The following is a 19,159-nucleotide window of genomic DNA, read 5'->3' on the forward strand; positions in this document are numbered from 1 at the left end:
ACCTATCCAGTGTACGTATGAAGAACACATTTCCTCGCGGCTTCATCCAAGCAGAAAGGCGTCGGTAGAATCAGGAAAGTCGAAGCAGAAAGAAAGCGCTCATGAGAGCGAGCAGACGCGGGAGACTCTTCAAGAAAAATACATGACGACTGAAGCTCGCGATGAATCTGGCAAGGATTCCCAAGCTCCGTTTTCTCCTGCTGCCTCAGGGTTCACCCCCTGTTTGATGCGACCATACTATGAAATGACAGTTCCCGTAAGAATGCCAACCCTTTTTGATTCATCCTGAACTAACAGCTGGCTAGGTATCCTTGCCACGTCGACTTCAAACCCGAATACCAAAATTTTGCGCTCCCTCGGTTGAGAAGGCCCATACCCTGCACCAACTTTTGTTGGTACTCAACTACTTATTCGTCAGTGCAATGTTTCCTAATGATAAGGATCTTTTGTGTCCCATTATATACCGTCGTGCTCAGGACTGGGAGCAAAGCTTCGTCTTGCAGCATAGTGGGTTGCAACCCTGGCTCATTGATATTCGCGATGCTTTAACCGATTCTCAGGGTTTGCATACCGTGTCATGTGAAGATTTGGAAGAGCAGATCCGATATATCTTGTTCCTTCTCGGACGATATGCAACAAATAAGTCTAGCCTTCTCCAAGCATGCTTTGAGCAACCTCTTGCGCCGTATCGACCTTTTGGGGTCGGGGCCAGTGTTGCTCTGATATGCTACGCATTCAGGGGCATTCGTACTAACCACATACGGGGCTATGAGTCGAAAGAGATCTGGGCACGCGATGAGTCATTCTTCTTCATTATGCTGGACCAATTAAGATCATTATGCTGGACCAATTAAGAAAATCGCCAATCTTCTCCCCCGAACTGTCTGTCGGAGAGCTGCAGGCCATTCTACTGAATCTTCAGAGAGCATTCCACAACGAGGAAATCTGGGTCGCTTCGGTGTCAGCCCAGGAAATCAATATCCGTAACAGGGTGGAAGTCATAAATTATTACACCCAGGCGTTTCAAGTGCTTGACCCATTCCTTCTTCCAAAGATATCGCTGGATGCGTTAGGGATCAAGCCGCCCGAGAACTGCAGTCACCTTCATCTGGCCACTCTTGGCCACTGTCTTTTACGACAGGCATCCGATCCAGAGTCTGAATGAGAATTTCAAAAATATCCCCGGTATTATGCTGTCAAAGCCCGATCGAGTTGTAGTGACCGAGATGTTTCATGTGAAAGCGTGGCAGGAAAGTTGGTGGAATGGTAGCTCGGATAAATTCTATGTAAGTGTGTTTCATGTTGCTCCCGGGCCGGAGACAAAAGACTCAGTCAGGTTAATGGATTCGGCATATTGTACTTCGAGATCTATTTAATCCTTAAAATCAAAATTTAATTCAACCTGGAGGAATAGTTGACAAGTAGTGAACGTACAATTATTCCTGAACCAAATTCTTTTTTTTGGGCTGAAGAAAGCTTCAACGTACGCAGTGCTAAGATGGAAATGATCGATGCCTTGGTATAGATCAACATTATGCAGGTCAATTCAAATTCCAGAAAGCTGATTCTAAAAATGCTAACGGCCTTTCTTAACATTCATAAACGCTACATGCCAGGTGAGAAAGTGGGTTGAAAAGGGTCTTCGCGGCATCGGTCTATGTGCAGTTAGCAGCCCAGTTCACTTAACAGCGTTTTTCTCGGTCAGCCTAATACTCTAACCTTGCAGTTGAACGGTCTTTGCTAGATGGTTTCCTTGATGTTCATTTAAAAAGGCCTCTCGCTTACAGTGTTCTGGATCGGCAATTCCGCACTTCCAAAACTGTATAGATTACTTTGCCTTGCGAATCCTGGGACTCTACTCAGCGAATATGGATCAAAATGGCAAGCATCTATCTAGATCCTCAAAATCGGACTTTGATTCATTCCACAAAAATCCTCTCAGTATGTACTGCATTTCTAATTTCCAACATTCATGACAAAGAACCTGACGATGACCCAGACAAACCCTCCCTGGTAGATCCGTGCCCCTCGCAACAATCCGTGAATAGGCTCCCTTTCCTGTATTCGAAAACTGAGGAACTTGTCTGGAAATGGGATCAGTCGAAGCTCTGCGGCCAGAGCATCAACATTCTCTTACAGTCCACCCTCATGCCACAGGATCATCCGTGCAACAGGCCTGACCGGGCCCGCGAATTCGTTCTGATCGAGAATGGCAATGTCGTTGTACAGCCCCCCGCATACCTGACACGTCTGAAACCGGAGCAGTATCAGGTCGGTTTGATTCATAAAGACAGTTTGACGGATATGAAGATCATTCTCCTTGGCCTCCCAAAATGGAAGAAACCTTCCAAGGTCAAGGAAAGCGTGCTTCGCCTTGAAAACTATCTGGCCAGGAAAAGCTTTCCGCTCTTCTACGACTGGTCCACCGAATACTGGATCTCGGATTCGGTCGTCATTGATCCGCGGTCGACAGATGAAATCGAGATGATTGATCGGGGGAAACGAACGGCGCACAGCCACGACGCAAAATATATTTGCATCGGCCTCCCAGCAACCACCATGGGACCCCTTTTCAACACGCTTGTGTCATCATGGAATGCAAGCCCGGCCTGCTTTGAGTACGCGATCGGATTCATTTGGGTCTATGCGTTGATCGATCCTCGGAATTTCTACATAGAGCTTGACACAGCCTTAGACCCCGCGTGCGACCCCGTTTCCTCCATGCTACGACAAATGAAAGGAGGATCTTGGGTGGCCGTAACCAAACTATCCCTTCAGCTTGAGGGGTCTAGCAGGATGAAACACTCCATTCTGGTTCAGGTTCTGGAAGTTTCTCAGGCCCGCGCCACATCCACGCATAAGCCAATCACTCATCGATAGACTTGTTCTTTACTGAGGTGTCTTACTTTTCGCCGGGGGTATTTATGTTCAATTATCTCTACATATTGAACTACCAATGATAATTCAAATAGTCAAGGTATTCACTGAATTAGCCCTTTTCGACATGGGATTGATCTGATATTGCTTCGAGGACGGAAAGTTGTTACACGGCCGGTTTTGTTTGTACTCAGCATCTGATTAAGGTTTGAACAGTCCGTGTGAGTTTCAGGTCTGGATGGCAGGTGGCCATATATGGATGGAGAAGTCTCTTCCGACATTTTTGCCACGAAATGGTCTTCCCTAAGCTAAATTTACCTTCATGTACAATATCAAAAAGCAATTATATTGAGGCAAGGTGCCATCCCAAGGTATACATTGCACCCACGAGAAATTCCGCCGAACATCGTGGAGAGAAAAGATGAGGGATTGCAGATCCAAAAATTTCTTGAAAATTTAATTCCTAAGGAAACAAGTGCAATCACTGAAAGCGTATAGAGAAACATCATTTGCAGAATCTTGTCCACCAGACATCTTCAGCCCTCTTCCACTCCGTTATACTGCCCTTATCTCTGCAAACGTCGAGCCCGCAGCGTCTTCTGCCCCGGCTCATCTGGCTCATGAGTTGGGTCACATTCGAGTCCCTCGTCTACTTCTGTTTCAATAGCCTTCCATCGGTGGGAAAGGCCCTCTAGGTGCCTGCGGACATCTTCGATACATTTTCTCTGGTCCGCCATTGATCTCTCCAATATCCTGGATATTGGTTAGCTTGTTATTTGTACCTGAGGATGAGGTTGACAACTAACTTCACACGTGGTTCTAGGCTTAAAGCATTACTCTGATTAGCACAATTCTCCGGGAGGGATTAGGGACAAATAGTACTAACTCGGCAACACATTGGAGAGCAAGCATGTTGCTGTCCCTCAGAGACTGGGCTCCATAATCTCCTAACTGCGGAACCGGTACCGCTCCATCCTGAACATCGTTGGGCGGGTCACTCTGCTGTGATGCCGCCTGATGATTGCCGCTTGAATGCGTCGATTCTTCCTCGGTGGTATCGCCAGACAGGGACGCAGTCGGACTTTGGCTGTATTCAGACTCCGAGGATGACAGGGACAATGCGCGCTGCAATCGACGCCGGAAGTCTGGCATCTTCTGAGCGTGTGAGGGTTTTTGGACGGCTCCCATGGTCGTGTTCTAATCACGCAAAAATACCGCGTAGTATATATGCCGTGCTTGGAAGGAGGAGGTGAGGATCTATTAAATAGTAGATGGCGAGATTAAAATTTGCACGTCTGCAAATAGGTCCAGCAAGCACTCTTCTGTAGTGGAAGATGCTGTCGCCCTGATCATACGCCAGTTATTTTCTGTTTCGCATTCAAAATAAAGTGAAAAGATGGGCGGCAAACACCCTTGATGGTTCATGAATCAACAGGCAAACGTTGACGGGCAATCAATTTTTCCACCGCCATTGATAATTTTGATTTGCCCACTCCGTGGCTCGCAGGGACCTAGCCTACAGTATGTCGATCGATTTCCTTGCAGGTGATTACTACTATTCATACGCGGACCGGTGATAAACGCAGGCACAAAGATTGGATTCGCCGGAGCCATAGAGGATACCCGACCAATCCCAACCGTATTCTGGGAAACGGCATCCGGTGGCCAAGTTGGAACCCACCCATCAGGCACTTGGCCTGCGAACGTCTAGTTACAATCTGTCCATTGCGCATCCACGTAGGAGAGAATAGATGCATGTACCGGAGCAGTTGTTATGTCCTAGTCTACAAATATCGTATAAAAGCTTAGGCATCCGTCTCTTGCGGGATCAGTCAGTTTTCTGCTTGCCAGCAAAATAGGAAAGCGTTTCCCCTGGTGAGCAACGTTAACTGAACGATGATTGGTTGAGTCCAGACCCTCGGCAGCCACGGTTCCAGGTGGGGTGGTCGACCCGCCCTCTGCGGAAATGCTAAAATTTCTTATTTCAACGTTGATTAACCGCCTCAACGCCCAGCAAAAAGAGTGCAGGCCCGCTATTGGGTCTGCCACGATGTACGCAAATGGTCGCTGTCGCAACCCCTACTCGATTGGCATAAAAGACGCTCGTTTTCCGTCGAGAAGAAGATCAGGATTTTCCTCTTCACACTCCGTGGCCGCGAGGCCTTGGAGTGTTCTTCGCGGGATAGGCTCCGCGTTACCAAGTGTGCCTCGCAGGGATAGGCTCCGCGATACCAAGTGTGCCTCGCAGGGATAGGCTCCGCGTTACCAAGTGTGCCTCGCAGGGATAGGCTCCGCGATACCAAGTGTGCCTCGCAGGGATAGGCTCCGCGATACCAAGTGTGCCTCGCAGGGATAGGCTCCGCGATACCAAGTGTGCCTCGCAGGGATAGGCTCCGCGTTACCAAGTGTGCCTCGCAGGGATAGGCTCCGCGATACCAAGTGTGCCTCGCAGGGATAGGCTCCGCGATACCAAGTGTGCCTCGCAGGGATAGGCTCCGCGATACCAAGTGTGCCTCGCAGGGACAACTGCGAAATCAAGAGTCTCCGCAGGGACATCTGCGAGATCAAGAGTCTCCGCAGGGGGACGCTGCGTTACCAATTGAGACCCGCAGGAGAGTGCTGCGTCAACAAGTTCTCCCTCGCAGCAATGAGCCCTGCGATTGTAAGAGTGCGCTCCCTCACAGAAGATGAGCCCTGTGATTGTAGAAACGCGCTCCCTCGCCAGCAATGAGCCCTGCCGTTGTATTGTGTGCTCGTTCAGGCAGAGCCCGTGGCGCCGCGGTCCTCGCCCTGATCCTCTGGCGACAAGCAAGCACCTCTTCGTGGTGTCAGAGACTAGTATTCGAGTCCTTCAGGGGAATCGAAGAAGCCAAGACCTGCTCCAAATGTCCAAAGAAATCAAGAACCTCCAGGCAGATTTCGTTTCATGCCTTCGGCCTGTTCCAGAAATCGATAAAAATTGAGAAAATCCAAACAGGCTTTTTTCAAGCTTTCGACCTCCTATGACCAAGATCCCATTCACGTAATGCACGTAGCCTTCAATCGTCCCCAGAACCTATACACTGAGCGCTCACTTCATACGACATAGCGTAGTGTATGAAGTTACAGTGGAATTCGAAATCAGATGCCCCTCGAAGACCCAGACGCTTTCTTTCCCAACGCCCCACTCTAAGCTTAATTTGGCTAGAAAGCCCCTTGTCAGGACTTTAGTTACTATGATTGGCTGTGAGAGCGACATGAAACAGGGTGATCCGGGGTTGAGACTCTAATGGATCGCTGGAAAAGAAAACGAGTGTATCTTCGAGGGGTATCTGTTTTCGAATTCCACTGTATTGAGCTTGCTGACGCGGTAAGTGCCAGCGTGGTTCGTTGCCGGTGAATACCGCTGCCATCCAGAGTAATCAACATCCTTGTGAGAGTTCTGTCTTGGCTGGGGTGATGATGAGTGTGTGGGCTTGGTGATTATTGATGACAAGGACCGTGACTGGTGGTCATGGTGAGTTGACGAGAGGCGTTGGGTTTGGTGAGTCCTTAATAATCGTTGCTGGTCGTTGATGAAGCTGGTGGTCGTTGATGAAGCTGGTGGTCGTTGCTGGTCATTGCTGGTCGTTGCTTGGTCGGTGATGAAGCTGACGGTCGTTGACGGTCGTTAACGCGCGGCGGGCCCGGCTGAGCGGTGAAGTATCCACCGGTAATCAACACCCGCCTCACGGCCCTCCCAGGATCCGCGAGGACCGATATGCGGCGAGAAAATACTGAGGCTACGACATGAATATGATGGTACAGATAGGACGGCGACCGAATGTCTTCGGCACAAATTGATTTTGACTACAACGTGGCACACCATTTAGTCAAATCAAGTTGCATAGAAGTTAAAGGGCGTGGACTGAAGGCATGCATGGATGAGGATGGATGTATTTGTAGAATATATTGTCTGTACTCAATTCGTCTGAGTCTACATTGCAGAATGATCTTCTCGGGTCGAATTTATTCGTGTGTTCTCTCGATGGTAGACTGTGCTCGGGGCAGGATGTATGGCCGCAAACCAACGTTGTCGCCCGCTTACCGACAAACGATATATATCTTTAGATCGCACCGGCCATACATGATTGGAGTCGAAGTACCAGAGGGACCACGATACGAGAAAAACCACTAGCTAATTCTATAAACGTTGAAATGTTATCTATCCATCGTTCCCAAGTATTATCCCAAGCATTATTTCCTCCTGGTATGGTCGAATGAACAACGCTACTGGAGCTGGAAATGTCGACTTCGGATATAACTGCTGCTGTTCTCTGCGGGATGATGTGGGAATAAGTAAAATAAAAATTCCCCGCCGCGGCTGAAATACGTTTCGGCCCAGTCGAAATGGCGTACCTGAAACGACGCACGGGTTCGATTCCAGCAACGGGCGTTCATTTGTCCTGGATGGAACAACAGATCTCGCTCATCAGCTGTCTTGGCACACCAGCGTGGCTCCTCGAGCCATTTCCTCAGTAGTCTTTTATGATGTATCATACAAGAATTGCCTACGTCTTGACCTCGAGTGGATATGGTGAGTTCATACTTCCCGTACTATGGGCATATCGCCAAAGTCAACGGGCTGAGATCGAGTGATCGGCCTGCGGCTCCTTCGGACGCGTGTCGCCCCGCGGCGCATTCACGTGGCGCGCGCGCCTTTCCCAGCGTCGCGTTGGTGTTAGCGGCTACGTTCGTAGGCAATAAGGACGTCTTTTTCCTTACTCCTCCATCTGATTGAAAACCGACTTGTATCTTTCGGACTACCATAAAGAAATCACGACTTTCGTGAGGCATGCTTCTGCGAGCAGTCCGCCCCCGTAGTGACACTTGAGGAGCGTTCGGTGCATTCAGCATGCCATAGGTGGGGAGAATTGATCATCGAATCGGCGATCTGGCAACGCGGTCAGCTGTGTTCCGAATTTTCAGGGATGAAATGTAAATCACCAGCTTTAGTTCGTCGTAATTCCAGTGCGGCCAAAAGATTCCTCCGCCACATTTCTCGATCAATCATCAACGTCCAGCTTAACTCGTAAAGCTCGGTGTACTCTCAGCCTGTTGGCATTCGTAATAGCGGCCATGATGGAGTATCTCGATTGAGGGTGGGAGCTGTCTAATGAAGACCGAAACATTGCCTATCTACATCAGCAACATGTCCAGTGTCAGAAGGCGGCATTCACTTACCATGGCAGTAGTTTTACAACGACCATGGGTGATCTAGAGACGAGGCAAGCGTCAGTTTGTTAGTTCGTCTAAACATACTCGAGAAACAGGAGCAGCTCTTACTAGAGAAAACGGCTGTGGGAGCGGACGGACATCCTCCGATAGTGGTATGCCTTTGCTGTTGGAACGGACACAGCCAGTGGCCAGCGGACATGCAGTTGCACCAAGCCAAGGGAGACCGGAGGAGGGTTGGTAATTCGATTGGGGCAAAGGTATCGCCTGAGAGCGTTTGCTTTATGGCGCGATTTGAGGCAAGTTTGGAAGAAACTGTGGTTTTCGTAATGGTCATTGATGCAAGATTTCTCTTTCTTGTCGAATGCTGCGATACTCATTCGTTGTCATGGACGGATCAGGCCGACAAGGTTCGGAGTAGATGTGGACAAGAGAACAGAGCTGTCCTGTTTACTTTCACAGTTAGCTCTGGATCTGACAGGGTCAAGCGGGGATATGAGAGCAAATTGCAACGTTACCGCGTGGCTGATCGGGAAAGGGAGACTTCCTGGTTCGGAAGCAGAATGCATTGAGTGGGTTGCTGTTTCAAAGCATATCTCGGAGCAGAAGGAGAAAATCGAAATTAACGGCCCGACTCGTCTTGTCACTGCAAGATTGGCAATCGCGCTGCGGGAGAAAGAGACATCAACAATACTTCATGAAGGACAGAGAGGCTACGCATGAGGCAACTTACTAGAAATGGGCTGGCTCGTGGGACATCCAGAAAGGTTGACTTCTGATCCAGTGAATCATCAGCAAGGCTTAGTTTTCGACTACCACAATGATCAAACTTACCTTGCCCGTTGCTGCAGCGCGCGGCTTTCTAGCAGGGACAAAATCGGCTGCAGAATTCGATCTATAAGAATCCATCAGTAGCTGGATTATGTGGACGCGTGGTAACTCACTATCCTGGCCGCCGGGATGACCCCAATACGACTAATGTTCGTCGAGTAGATTTGCACGCAGGCAGCGGAGAGGAGACTGAGATGAGCATATTACACGTCAGTATGGCTTCGAATGACGGAGCTTTCATACTTACCCGCCGTCACAGATCTCAGTATCAACGGTCGACAGGCTATGGGCGATACATCAGGTCAGTCCGATCACGAGTGCATGGCATTTCGGAGGCAATATATACCGGGAAGGAGCTGGCGAAGTCGAGAGCAATTGTAACGAGACTGCGTGGGGAAGTCTGGGAAAGGAAGGTTGAAGAAAGACCGTTCTAGGTGGCTAACGGCCCGATATTTATAGCATTGCCGCCAGCCTTTCAGCTTAATTCGCTACAAGGACCCTTGCACATTGTACGGGGCCAACAGAACTGGCCCTCCAATTTTGGCGGGCTTTTCACCATTAATCTTTGGCGACATTCGAATGTTGGCAGTCTCACTATTGGCACCGTTTCAACACGCACAAAGACACTGCAGGATGCGCTGACGATACGTTTCGACATGTTGTACGTTCATTAACATACATTTGTATGTCATCGCTACACAAAACAGCGGCCACTTCGTTCAATTCTACTCACCAGTAATGAAGACCTATTTGCTGATCAACCGTTGAACACTGTTCATGTCGTCGCCATCTCCTTTTTCTTATTTCCACTCGTTTCTGATGTCATAACGGAGCAAAATACGCAGTATCCGCATTTCTTTGATGTTGCTATCTGTTCATCACCATCCGCAAGAATATCGGCTTCACCCAGGCATATCTCTGAGCGGTGAATAAGGCCCTCACTGTTAATATCACTTCTATCTCTGTCCGTTTTATGTTCTCGAGTTACTGGCCGGCCGCGTCGAGCCACTGCCGGAAAATATCTTACGATCCAGTAACATATTCCGGCACCACATTGAACCGAAGATGTGCTCATTCTCTGCAGATAATCATACAAAGACATTGGCTTGAATTGGAGCGTCTAGTTCTCATCGACGCCTTGAAATCAGTAGACGAGACAAGACTGCAAAGAGCTACCCGCTGATCTTTTACGCAAAGTGCCCAACGCGATGATATGTAGACCATATACCGTGACCTAGTGTGGCTTTTATGACCGGGGCTTCTCAAGATTAAGGGTTTCTTAGGACAGACGTCTCAGAAGGGACACCCTCTCAGAACAATGCTCTTGTTGCAACCCCCCTCTCAGATACAAACCATTCATGTGAAGATCGACCAATTCCGCAATCAAGATACTCACCGCTGCCGCTGTTGCTTCATCGTCCCACCGTCCCGGCTACAGCTTTGGAAGCCATGGAAAGCAGCTGCTTCACCTGTCCAAGTCCTCCAGCGCCTGCAAGCTGGTCCTCTTCATGCGCGGATATCACGAAAATGGCATTGCTGCTATCGACTGAGGCGGCGCGGTAGCAGTGGCCTGGACGGATACTGTGTAGGTGCACATCGTAGAGTGAATAGCCCTTGCATGAGTACTTTCGCGCGACCCGTTCGACAGGCGACGGATCGGACCGGTCGATGAGGAGACAATCTGACTGGTTCCATTCACCTCGCTCGAGTGACCAAAACCTGATTTCAACGTGCTGTGTGAGTGGGCTTTCGGATCCGTCATGCATTGGAGGCTGGGGGCGAGTGTTCGTTCGATCACTCTGAGTTGGCGTGTGCTCGGTGCCTTTGTGTATTGCTTCCACAGGCTGGTCACAAAGTGTAGAGTATGACACACCTCGCATATTTCCTGGTGGAACAAACTCTTCAGCCGGAGGCGACGACTGATGATGAAGCCGGTTGAGTTCGTCGTCGAGACGTTCCATCGCCATCCTCTTTTCTAACTGCTCTTGCTCCTCCTGGGCCCTCCTCAGGCCGGCAAGGAACGCCTCTAGTTCTTCCGGCCCAGTAGACCTACGTATTTCAGACACACTGCCTCTATCTGATAAAGGTGGCTGCTGTGCCGGTACATCGACATCGAGCTCAGATGCAGTGTCTGGCTCTCGCTCCTGGCTCCTGCCCATTCCCAGTTCGTCCTGGCTCCATCCGAGCTGCACTGTTTCCAGCGAGATTTGGGTGCCTTCACTCATGGCATCGCCAATTTCTGGGGCCATGGTGGGTGAGTGGCAACAAGATACCATTTCTAGCACAGAATTGCTCTGATTGCTCTGCGCTTCTGGTTTTTTGGGAGCAGGGTCGTCCGGAGAGCTTTGATCTAGGCGACCTAGAATGACATAGTCACTTTCCGGGCTCGGAGGGTCTAAATCCATGGGCTCAATTCCATCATCTGAATGGATTGGCCGGTGGGAATCATGCTGTCTTATTACGATCTCAGAACCAGCCCTGTCGGGAGGCAAGCTTGGTGGAACCGTTTGTTGCCGGGGCTCGTGAGAGGCTGATGAACCGTCCCTCTCTACAAACAGCATCGATGATCTTCTCTCGACTCTCTCCCTCCGTCTACTCCTTGGCTGATACTCGCATCACCAGCTTTTGTCGCAGTGGCATTTCTCAAGTTTGCCGATTTTCCAAAAAAAGCAAAATAGACACAGCGGCGAACAAAAAAGCTAGTGATCGTGTCGGCAGCCTCTACACCAGCATAGAGTCGATCCAAGAATAGGAAAGGGGCATCTTGGGTATGGGTTCGGGTCCGTGGAATCCCCGAACGAGCGTGCGCCTTGGTGGTATTGTCGGCCAAGAGACCTTGCGATAGGTTGGGCTGGTCAGGAACTGCTTCCGCAAAACAAGTTGCAATCCGCTGAACCAGAAAATCAAACTGCTGATCATCGTATCGATATTGGCCCGGCTTTCGTGCCTGTAGGAGAGCCGATCGCGCGATTTGGTGATCCGGAGAATCGTCCAGCAACCCATCAATTTCGGGAGACTGGAACCCCAGTTTGCGGGCAAGACGGGCCATGTCGTAGATCACCCGCGGGTCCGCCTTGGCACCAGTCGGTTTTGCCAGCAGATCATCCTTGCTTCTGGGGTCGGGGGGCATCAAAGGATAATGCCGCATGGCGTATAGCCAGAGCTGTTGGTATCCAAGGTCGAGGCAGTCGGCCTCGGTCGCACACAGTCGCCTGAATGTCGACTCGGAAGTCTGGATGAGGCATTGCCCTCTCTCTCGATCTTCCCCCGCGGCCGAGTTCGGATCATACAGCGAGCTCATGGTTTCCCACACTGATCGGGTCAGCGGGCCCGACAGTCGCTTGAGACAGTGCACGCAGCTCTCCAAGTATTTGAAATCCTCAAAAAACGTGTACAAGGACGGTATCAGGCCGTCGATATTTTTCATTCGGGCACATATGGCTTGCCGCTCGTCCTCGCTGAATTCGACGAACGCATGGCCGCTCATGACCAGCCCACACGCAGTCTTTGCATCGGACCGCGATTTGCCTGGTGCCAACAATTGTAGGGCGCCGACGGTCTCTGGGTCGATTCGCTTCGTCGAATGCCGGTCCGATCCCACCAAAGAGGTCCACACGTCACGAATGTGCTCGAGGTAGTTTGCTATCTCCTGAGCACTGTGGTCAGCCCATTGCCGATTCGCTTCAGCTTGGAACTTACCTCAACGCAGCCTGACGCTATCAATCGATGAAGCACGCTGATTCTCATTCCACCGGGCCAGAGCCCGGGAATCGTCAGCAGACCATCAAATGCGCACCGGAGACGGCGGTTCCTTTTATTGTCCAGTTGATTTAAGCGCTCTTGATTGCTGGGCGATAGCCTCACGAACCATCGCTCCCGGAAAGCCTCATTTCCTTCACCCTCGTATTGTCGGATCTTGCGATAGATTTCGCCATCGGTCGGCTTTCTTTCATTGGAATACTCCTCCACCAACGCCATCTGCAACTCCTCGCCGATGCCTAGGTGGATGGTTAGTATCTACCGGTCTGAATGCCTGATACGTCACGTACCGTCCGCGTAGAGATCAACCGTCCACCAGCGATCCGCCGGAGGGAGTACCTCCATGCCCGCCTGCACACGATGGCGGCCATGGAGACCCCGAAGTTGGCCTGTCTGAAACTCGAGACGAGGAGGGTGGCGACCATCAGCGGGCAGCAGGGATTGTTGCGAAAGATTCGCCTTCTGTAATGCTTCCGAGAGGTCATGTCGGGACACGGTCGCAGGCACATGGTTGTGGACATCGAGGCGGCGGCAGCGGTTTTTACGAAAGATGCCTCGAAGGCGGTCCAAATTTTTCGGATCTAGGCCACGCGGAAGAGGAGGCTCGAATTGGATCTGACCGATGCTGATTTTGGCTGCCCCGAAGTATGTGAGACGTCGTTCTGCGGCGAGTCGCACCTCTTGTTCGGTAAAGACGTGTCGACTCATGGAGGCTGAGTGATAATAAGGTTTGGACCGATTCGGATTCATGGACTGGAAATCTCATATATATACACATGTAACTTATATAGAAAACACATGTACTTTTCAGGTATCCTTGCTGTGGTGATCAACGTTGCCCACAGCAATGCCTGTGAGCGATCACCATCATTCTGCTGCTGCTCCGCCGTGTTATTCCACCAGGCTTGAAATGCTCATTTAAATCGGCCCGATCCTGTCACTGTACTTTGCGTTCCTCATTTTGCTTTCAGTTCGCGTCCCGCTCCCATCATGCCAAACTTCAACGATAAAAGAGTGACCAGAATCCAAGCCGCCCATATTGCGCTGCTTCACCAGCCGCAAGCCCGAGGATCAACGATATCTGATTTCAAGACCAGCGCACAGCATCCTTGCCCAAATCCGGTGCCGACCAAGAGGGATGCACCGTCCCCAGCCTCTGAGCGCCCCGGCAAGGCAACCCGGCTGATATCTCCGAGCTCGCAACGCCAGGACACCATGAAGTGGGAAGGGGGCATCGACACGAGCCTACCCGTCCAAGACGGATCCCCGTGGGATACTTTCCGAAAATACTACGAATGTGACTTAGCCGGTCCCGTTGCGGTATCCGTCCGGATATCTGGCGACCGTGCTGTTCGGGCTATACGGCAGTATCCGAAGGAAGACAGCGAACAAGTCCTGCAGGCCCTACGCTCCCTGCGCCATAGAAACCTGGCGTCTATTGTGGAAATTTATCGTTTTTCGAACAGCATTTACACGCTGAGTAACGTTGATCCTCTTGTTCTGGACCACATCGTCGCTTGTAAAGCCTTTCCAAACGAGCAGGAACTCGCGGCCATCATGTCACAGGTTGGCTTCCCCTGTCTTCCTTCTTGATCAGCCAGATAGATCCGTGACTAAGTGTGTGCAGCTCATTGCCGGCTTATCGTGTCTCGTGGCTCGCAGCTTCCACCACCCATCCTTGATTTGCTCGAATGTGCTCATGAACCTCCATGGAGAGGTCAAGATTGGTGCGGTCATTTTTGTCCATTGCTACACGGAGGTTAGCTAACACAAGTCAACAGGATGCATCGATTCCTGTGTGATCCGAGAATTCGGCTCACTTGAACCCGATGATTTGGCGCCAGTATCGCGGATCATGATGGAATTGATGCAAAAATATGTCAAGGATGACGGGGTCGTCGGGATTGATAACCTTGATCGCTGGAGAAGTTCCCCAGCGGCAATTGAGTTCCTTTGTGCGACGACGTCGGTCGGCTCTTTTGCGGAGCTCCAGGAAGTATGGTCTCCCACCAAGGCTTTAATTGGATGCTAATCGGTACTTAGCAACGCCTGTTGACGGAAATACCCAATTGCCCAGGGGATCTCATCGCCCTTGCTTGGTTCGCGCTGATATCCGCCCGTACGTTCTAACCCCCATCCCGGTGACATAAAATGCCCTATGTGATGAAACACCCGCGAGGTACCTGAAAAGTCTTGCATGTTTATCCTCTAGCAATAAGCGATTTGTGAGATTTAAGTAGTGGATACCTCAATTAGATAATTCCTGTTACCACTGCTTTTGAACAAGAAAGAAAATACTATGTCCCAATGCTTAAATACAAGACGTAATATACTACCAAGAAATCTGCCGTTGACGACTGGAGCGCCAAGATCACTCACAAAGACGTCGGAGATGAATATGTATGACAATAATGTATGAGAGAACCTTTTCGATTGCGGTCAATTGTCTTTTTACGCTACTAAAATGATGTGAGCTACGATGACATTGAGTTGAGCGAAGTTATTAGAAGCGGAGAGGTACAAAAATTGCAAATTTACGAAGTCGAATACACGGTAAAATACCAATGTGGTAAGATGGCGTATGAAATATACACAGTCGCTTATTATAGTAGCTGCCCCACAGCCCATCTGTAATTATTACGAACGATTACCTCGCTAGTCTTAGACCGTCGATCAGGTGACGGCCACGGCCGTCCGCGAGGAACGATTGTGCGTGGCAAGACATGATCTGCGTGAGATTATCAGGCACTTCATTCCTCATTGCTTGGTATTTTGTATCTTCTCCGCTCGCTATGCTCAGTGTCATTGCATAAAAGGGACACATCGCCTCTACACGCGATCTGAGAGACCTTCGACTACTCTAATTTTATGCTGCTGATCCCAGTATTGTAACACTTTCGGTTGTGTCTTATATCATCGTCGCAAATCCCGACCCTTTTGATATTCATGATATATTCACGAATCGCAGCGCGCCTTGAGAGATGATGGCGCCACCCAAGTTAGAAGTATTTACGACCATCGAACAACCTGGTGAGTGTCTTGGCTATAAACATTATGGCTGTGAGCACAAACCAATGCCTTCTCCATTAATTTCAGGTTTTGGACTACTGTCGATATTATATAAGTTAAACGTAGCGTAGTGCTGTCATCGACATTGGACGCTGTAATTCGTACTAACCGTACTTGGCTACCACAGAGCTAGCCTTATCGAGATAAACGCCACGTGAGAGAAAGTCGCTCACGTAATCATGTATCCAAGATAAAAAGAAAACTTCCTGTTCCTTGGGGGGGACCATGTAGACCCTGAAGTCCACGTGACCAAGGTTTCACATTAAGGCAGACTACGGGGTTTCACCAGAATTAAACCGTTTAATTTGAATCAATCACCCTGGTGAAAATTGCCAAACGGTGGAAATTTTCCACTCTGTGCAGTAATTCAAGCACGGTTAATGGTCAAAAAGTGTGTTCATTTCCATCAGCATGACCACGCAATCAATTACGTTCAACGGTGTTTATTTCTGCTCAGCCCAGAGTATTCCAATGCTCTTGGTGTTCAACGGTGAAAACACCCATTGTCTGACTATGTTTGATTACTCAGGTGTTTTTGTTCATAATTATGTTAGAAGTCTACAGTATTAGCCTTAAGAGTCATAATTTTGTTCTTATGATAATAGAATACGTAAAAACTATGCTCAGATCGGAGGATTCAAGTAAAACGCGATTTTTAGGCCGGTGATTGATGACGATTCACCAATTCACCACTACCAATTCACCGCCCCCCTACCAATTCACCACACCCCTACCAATTCACCACACCCCTACCAATTCACCACACCCCTACCAATTCACCACACCCCTACCAATTCACCACACCCCTACCAATTCACCACACCCCCACCAATTCACCATGTTGAAGTATCCCGTTTGTTGGGATGACAATAATGAGGCTGAGATCACGTGAATACACATATACCTGACTTCTCAGTCGACTTGTATCTTAGACAATACAACCAACACAACACACAATCAACTCCCCTCAATAATATGAACATTGAAGCATCACTTAATAGTTCAACACACTACACCCCTACCAATTCACCGGTGAAGTTTATGTCTAACAGTTAAACCGCAGCAGTTAATTGAGTCTGGAACCACACGGACAGTCATCACGTTTCAACGGTTTGGCAGATGCTAGCATTTTCCAGATACCGTGATTGACACGGTTGCCAAACTTTGCGCGGACATGCAATGCCATTCGGCAGTGTACCTAAGGATTGTGATGGCATCATCGGGTCTGGCTGGTGAAATATGTTTCTAGAAAACTTTGTCTACAGCTAGTCAGGAAATTCAAATAGAACCATTTTTACATACATAAAGTGATGTGGAATTCACTAGGGCTATTCATGTATTCCGCGATTTTCATACTCCTTCGCACATTTATGGTCTGCATAGTTCTGTCCAAGTAGGAGATGCCTCTCAAGAAACCGGACTGGAAATGGCCACGTTGTCTCCAGGCCATCAGCGTCCTGCGCGCACATCGTACGCAACCCGGTCACGATCGACGAGTATCCCCGCATCCACCTTGTGGCAACGGGCCAATAACCAACCGTCCCTCGCTGACAAAGCCGCCAACCAGCAGTATCTCACCCCGCAAGAAGAGCAAGCCTTGGTTGGATATGTGTTGCGGTTGGCAGACAACGGCTATCCTCTTCCGGTCAAGTTTCTCCGATCGCTTGCCGTGGTCATCGTGCGCCAACGGTCTTCAATTTTCCAGGCTAGAGATCCTAGTCTTAAGGTCCGACCTCCGGGGAAAAATTGGCCGCAAGGCTTTTATCGACGACACCCGGAGTTAAGAGCGCGTCGATTACGAGCGATTGACTGGAAGCGAGATGACCGGCAAATCGAAGACAAAGTCCGGCATTGGTTTGCCATCATTGGTCAAGAGCTGGCCGATGCGACCGTCCTCCCAGAAAACGTGTATAATATGGACGAGCCAGGAGTTCTTCTCAGCGTTCTTAACTCCATCAAAGTGCTGGTTGGCAAGAATGACTTGAGAAAGCACCGGAGGACCACGGTGAAGCGCACGCTGGTCACGGCGATTGAATGTATTTCTGCTGATGGCCGATTCCTGCACCCTCTCATCATCTGGCCAGCAGCCACCCATCGTAGTTCCTGGACCACTCACGCTACTCCCGGATGGCATTATGCCTGCTCCAAGACAGGTTACACCAACACAGAAATCAGTTTGTACTGGATAAAGCATGTGTTCGATCCGCAGACTCGAGACCGAGCCGGGGGTCGGCCACGACTGTTGATCTGTGATGGTTTCGGCACCCATGAGTCTCTGGAAGTCTTGAAATTTTGCTTTGCTAACCGCATCATTCTATGTCGTCTCCCTTCTCATACATCGCACAAACTGCAGCCGTGCGATGTGGGTGTCTTCAGTCCTCTAAAGACGGCGTATCGGGCACAGCTTGAGCAGGCGTGTCGGGCTGGGGTGAATAACATCGGCAAGCCCCACTTCACTTATCTTTATGGTCGCGCCCGTGCAGAAGCATTTACGCCTCGCAATATACGATCTGCCTGGTCTAGAAGCGGCCTCTTTCCATTCGACCCGTCTCGCGTCCTCCGAGATATCCAAGCATCTCGGCCCGAGGCACAGATTACTGTCCCTGTAAGGCACAACCCGACCGTGTCCCTCAATGTCTATCACACTCCAAACGTCTTGATCAATTCGCCTTGCTTCGCAAAGAGGTGGAGCAAGACACTTATAATCTTGACAGTGCGTGCAAGCATCGTCTTCAAACATTAACTAAAGGAGTTTGAGATGAGCGCTGTCCGCTATATCTAAACAAAGAACATGCTCGTTTGTCAAGAAAGCTTGGCGACTCGAGCAAGCGTATGGAAGCCATGCAAGTAAAAAAGTCCACTTTCATTTGAAAGATTTTCCCTTTTAGTACATAGCTCTTCCATTTCACCTTTTGCTACTTTGGCCACTGATTATAACGAAGAATCATGAAATCAACAAAATTACTTCAAGGAGCGATTGGCAGCGAGCTTGAAAATCACGACCGAAGTACTGTAGCGTTTAAAGAAGAAAGTGGGGGATTAACAATGGGCCAGAGGAGCCAATGTGTGATTGGTTACTCGCTACTCATTGCTCCACCTTGGAGGAGCGCCAGACTACTCGGTCTTCCTTGGCTGATCCCATAGGAATTTCCAAGGTCAAATGCTCTAACTTGATTCTGACTCCGCTAGCTCGGATGGCTGCCAAGAAAGCTCTTTCCATTGCTTGGCGCCGTCTCGGTCCTATAACGCCAAGGCAGTGACATTCCACGTCCGAATAAGGTCTCCTAGTTTCGTATTGCGCCATAGCACGTGCCTCCAGACCCTATCTTTGATTGGTTGTTTCGACTGTGATGGCGGGCCTTACCTAAACGTCTTGGCGTCAATCCATCTCATACATTGATTCCCTCATCCAAGTACTCAACCTCGAAAG

At 49.7% G+C, this 19,159-nt stretch overlaps 4 protein-coding genes across 4 annotated transcripts; 3 read left to right on the top strand and 1 right to left on the bottom strand.

Moving 5' to 3' along the window:
• Positions 1 to 142: 142 nt before the first annotated feature.
• Positions 143 to 854, top strand: N7469_002147 (uncharacterized protein; the record flags this gene model as incomplete). Its single annotated transcript, XM_056641067.1, has 2 exons — positions 143 to 256; positions 306 to 854. 2 exons carry the CDS (start codon positions 143 to 145, stop codon positions 852 to 854), a joined length of 663 nt encoding a protein of 220 aa, XP_056503561.1.
• A 1,014-nt stretch (positions 855 to 1,868) lies between these two features.
• On the top strand, positions 1,869 to 2,880 carry N7469_002148 (uncharacterized protein; the record flags this gene model as incomplete). Its single annotated transcript, XM_056641068.1, has 2 exons — positions 1,869 to 1,941; positions 1,982 to 2,880. 2 exons carry the CDS (start codon positions 1,869 to 1,871, stop codon positions 2,878 to 2,880), a joined length of 972 nt encoding a protein of 323 aa, XP_056503562.1.
• Positions 2,881 to 3,443: 563 nt separating this feature from the next.
• Positions 3,444 to 4,065, bottom strand: N7469_002149 (uncharacterized protein; the record flags this gene model as incomplete). Its single annotated transcript, XM_056641069.1, has 2 exons — positions 3,444 to 3,630; positions 3,764 to 4,065. 2 exons carry the CDS (start codon positions 4,063 to 4,065, stop codon positions 3,444 to 3,446), a joined length of 489 nt encoding a protein of 162 aa, XP_056503563.1.
• A 13,090-nt stretch (positions 4,066 to 17,155) lies between these two features.
• On the top strand, positions 17,156 to 18,472 carry N7469_002150 (uncharacterized protein; the record flags this gene model as incomplete). Its single annotated transcript, XM_056641070.1, has 1 exon — positions 17,156 to 18,472. One exon carries the CDS (start codon positions 17,156 to 17,158, stop codon positions 18,470 to 18,472), a length of 1,317 nt encoding a protein of 438 aa, XP_056503564.1.
• Between the last annotated feature and the right edge of the window lie 687 nt (positions 18,473 to 19,159).

Source organism: Penicillium citrinum (genome assembly GCF_028827155.1).
Source record: "Penicillium citrinum strain IBT 23319 chromosome Unknown utg000002l:1.0-3833315.0:1.0-3834789.0, whole genome shotgun sequence".
NCBI lineage: Eukaryota > Fungi > Ascomycota > Eurotiomycetes > Eurotiales > Aspergillaceae > Penicillium > Penicillium citrinum.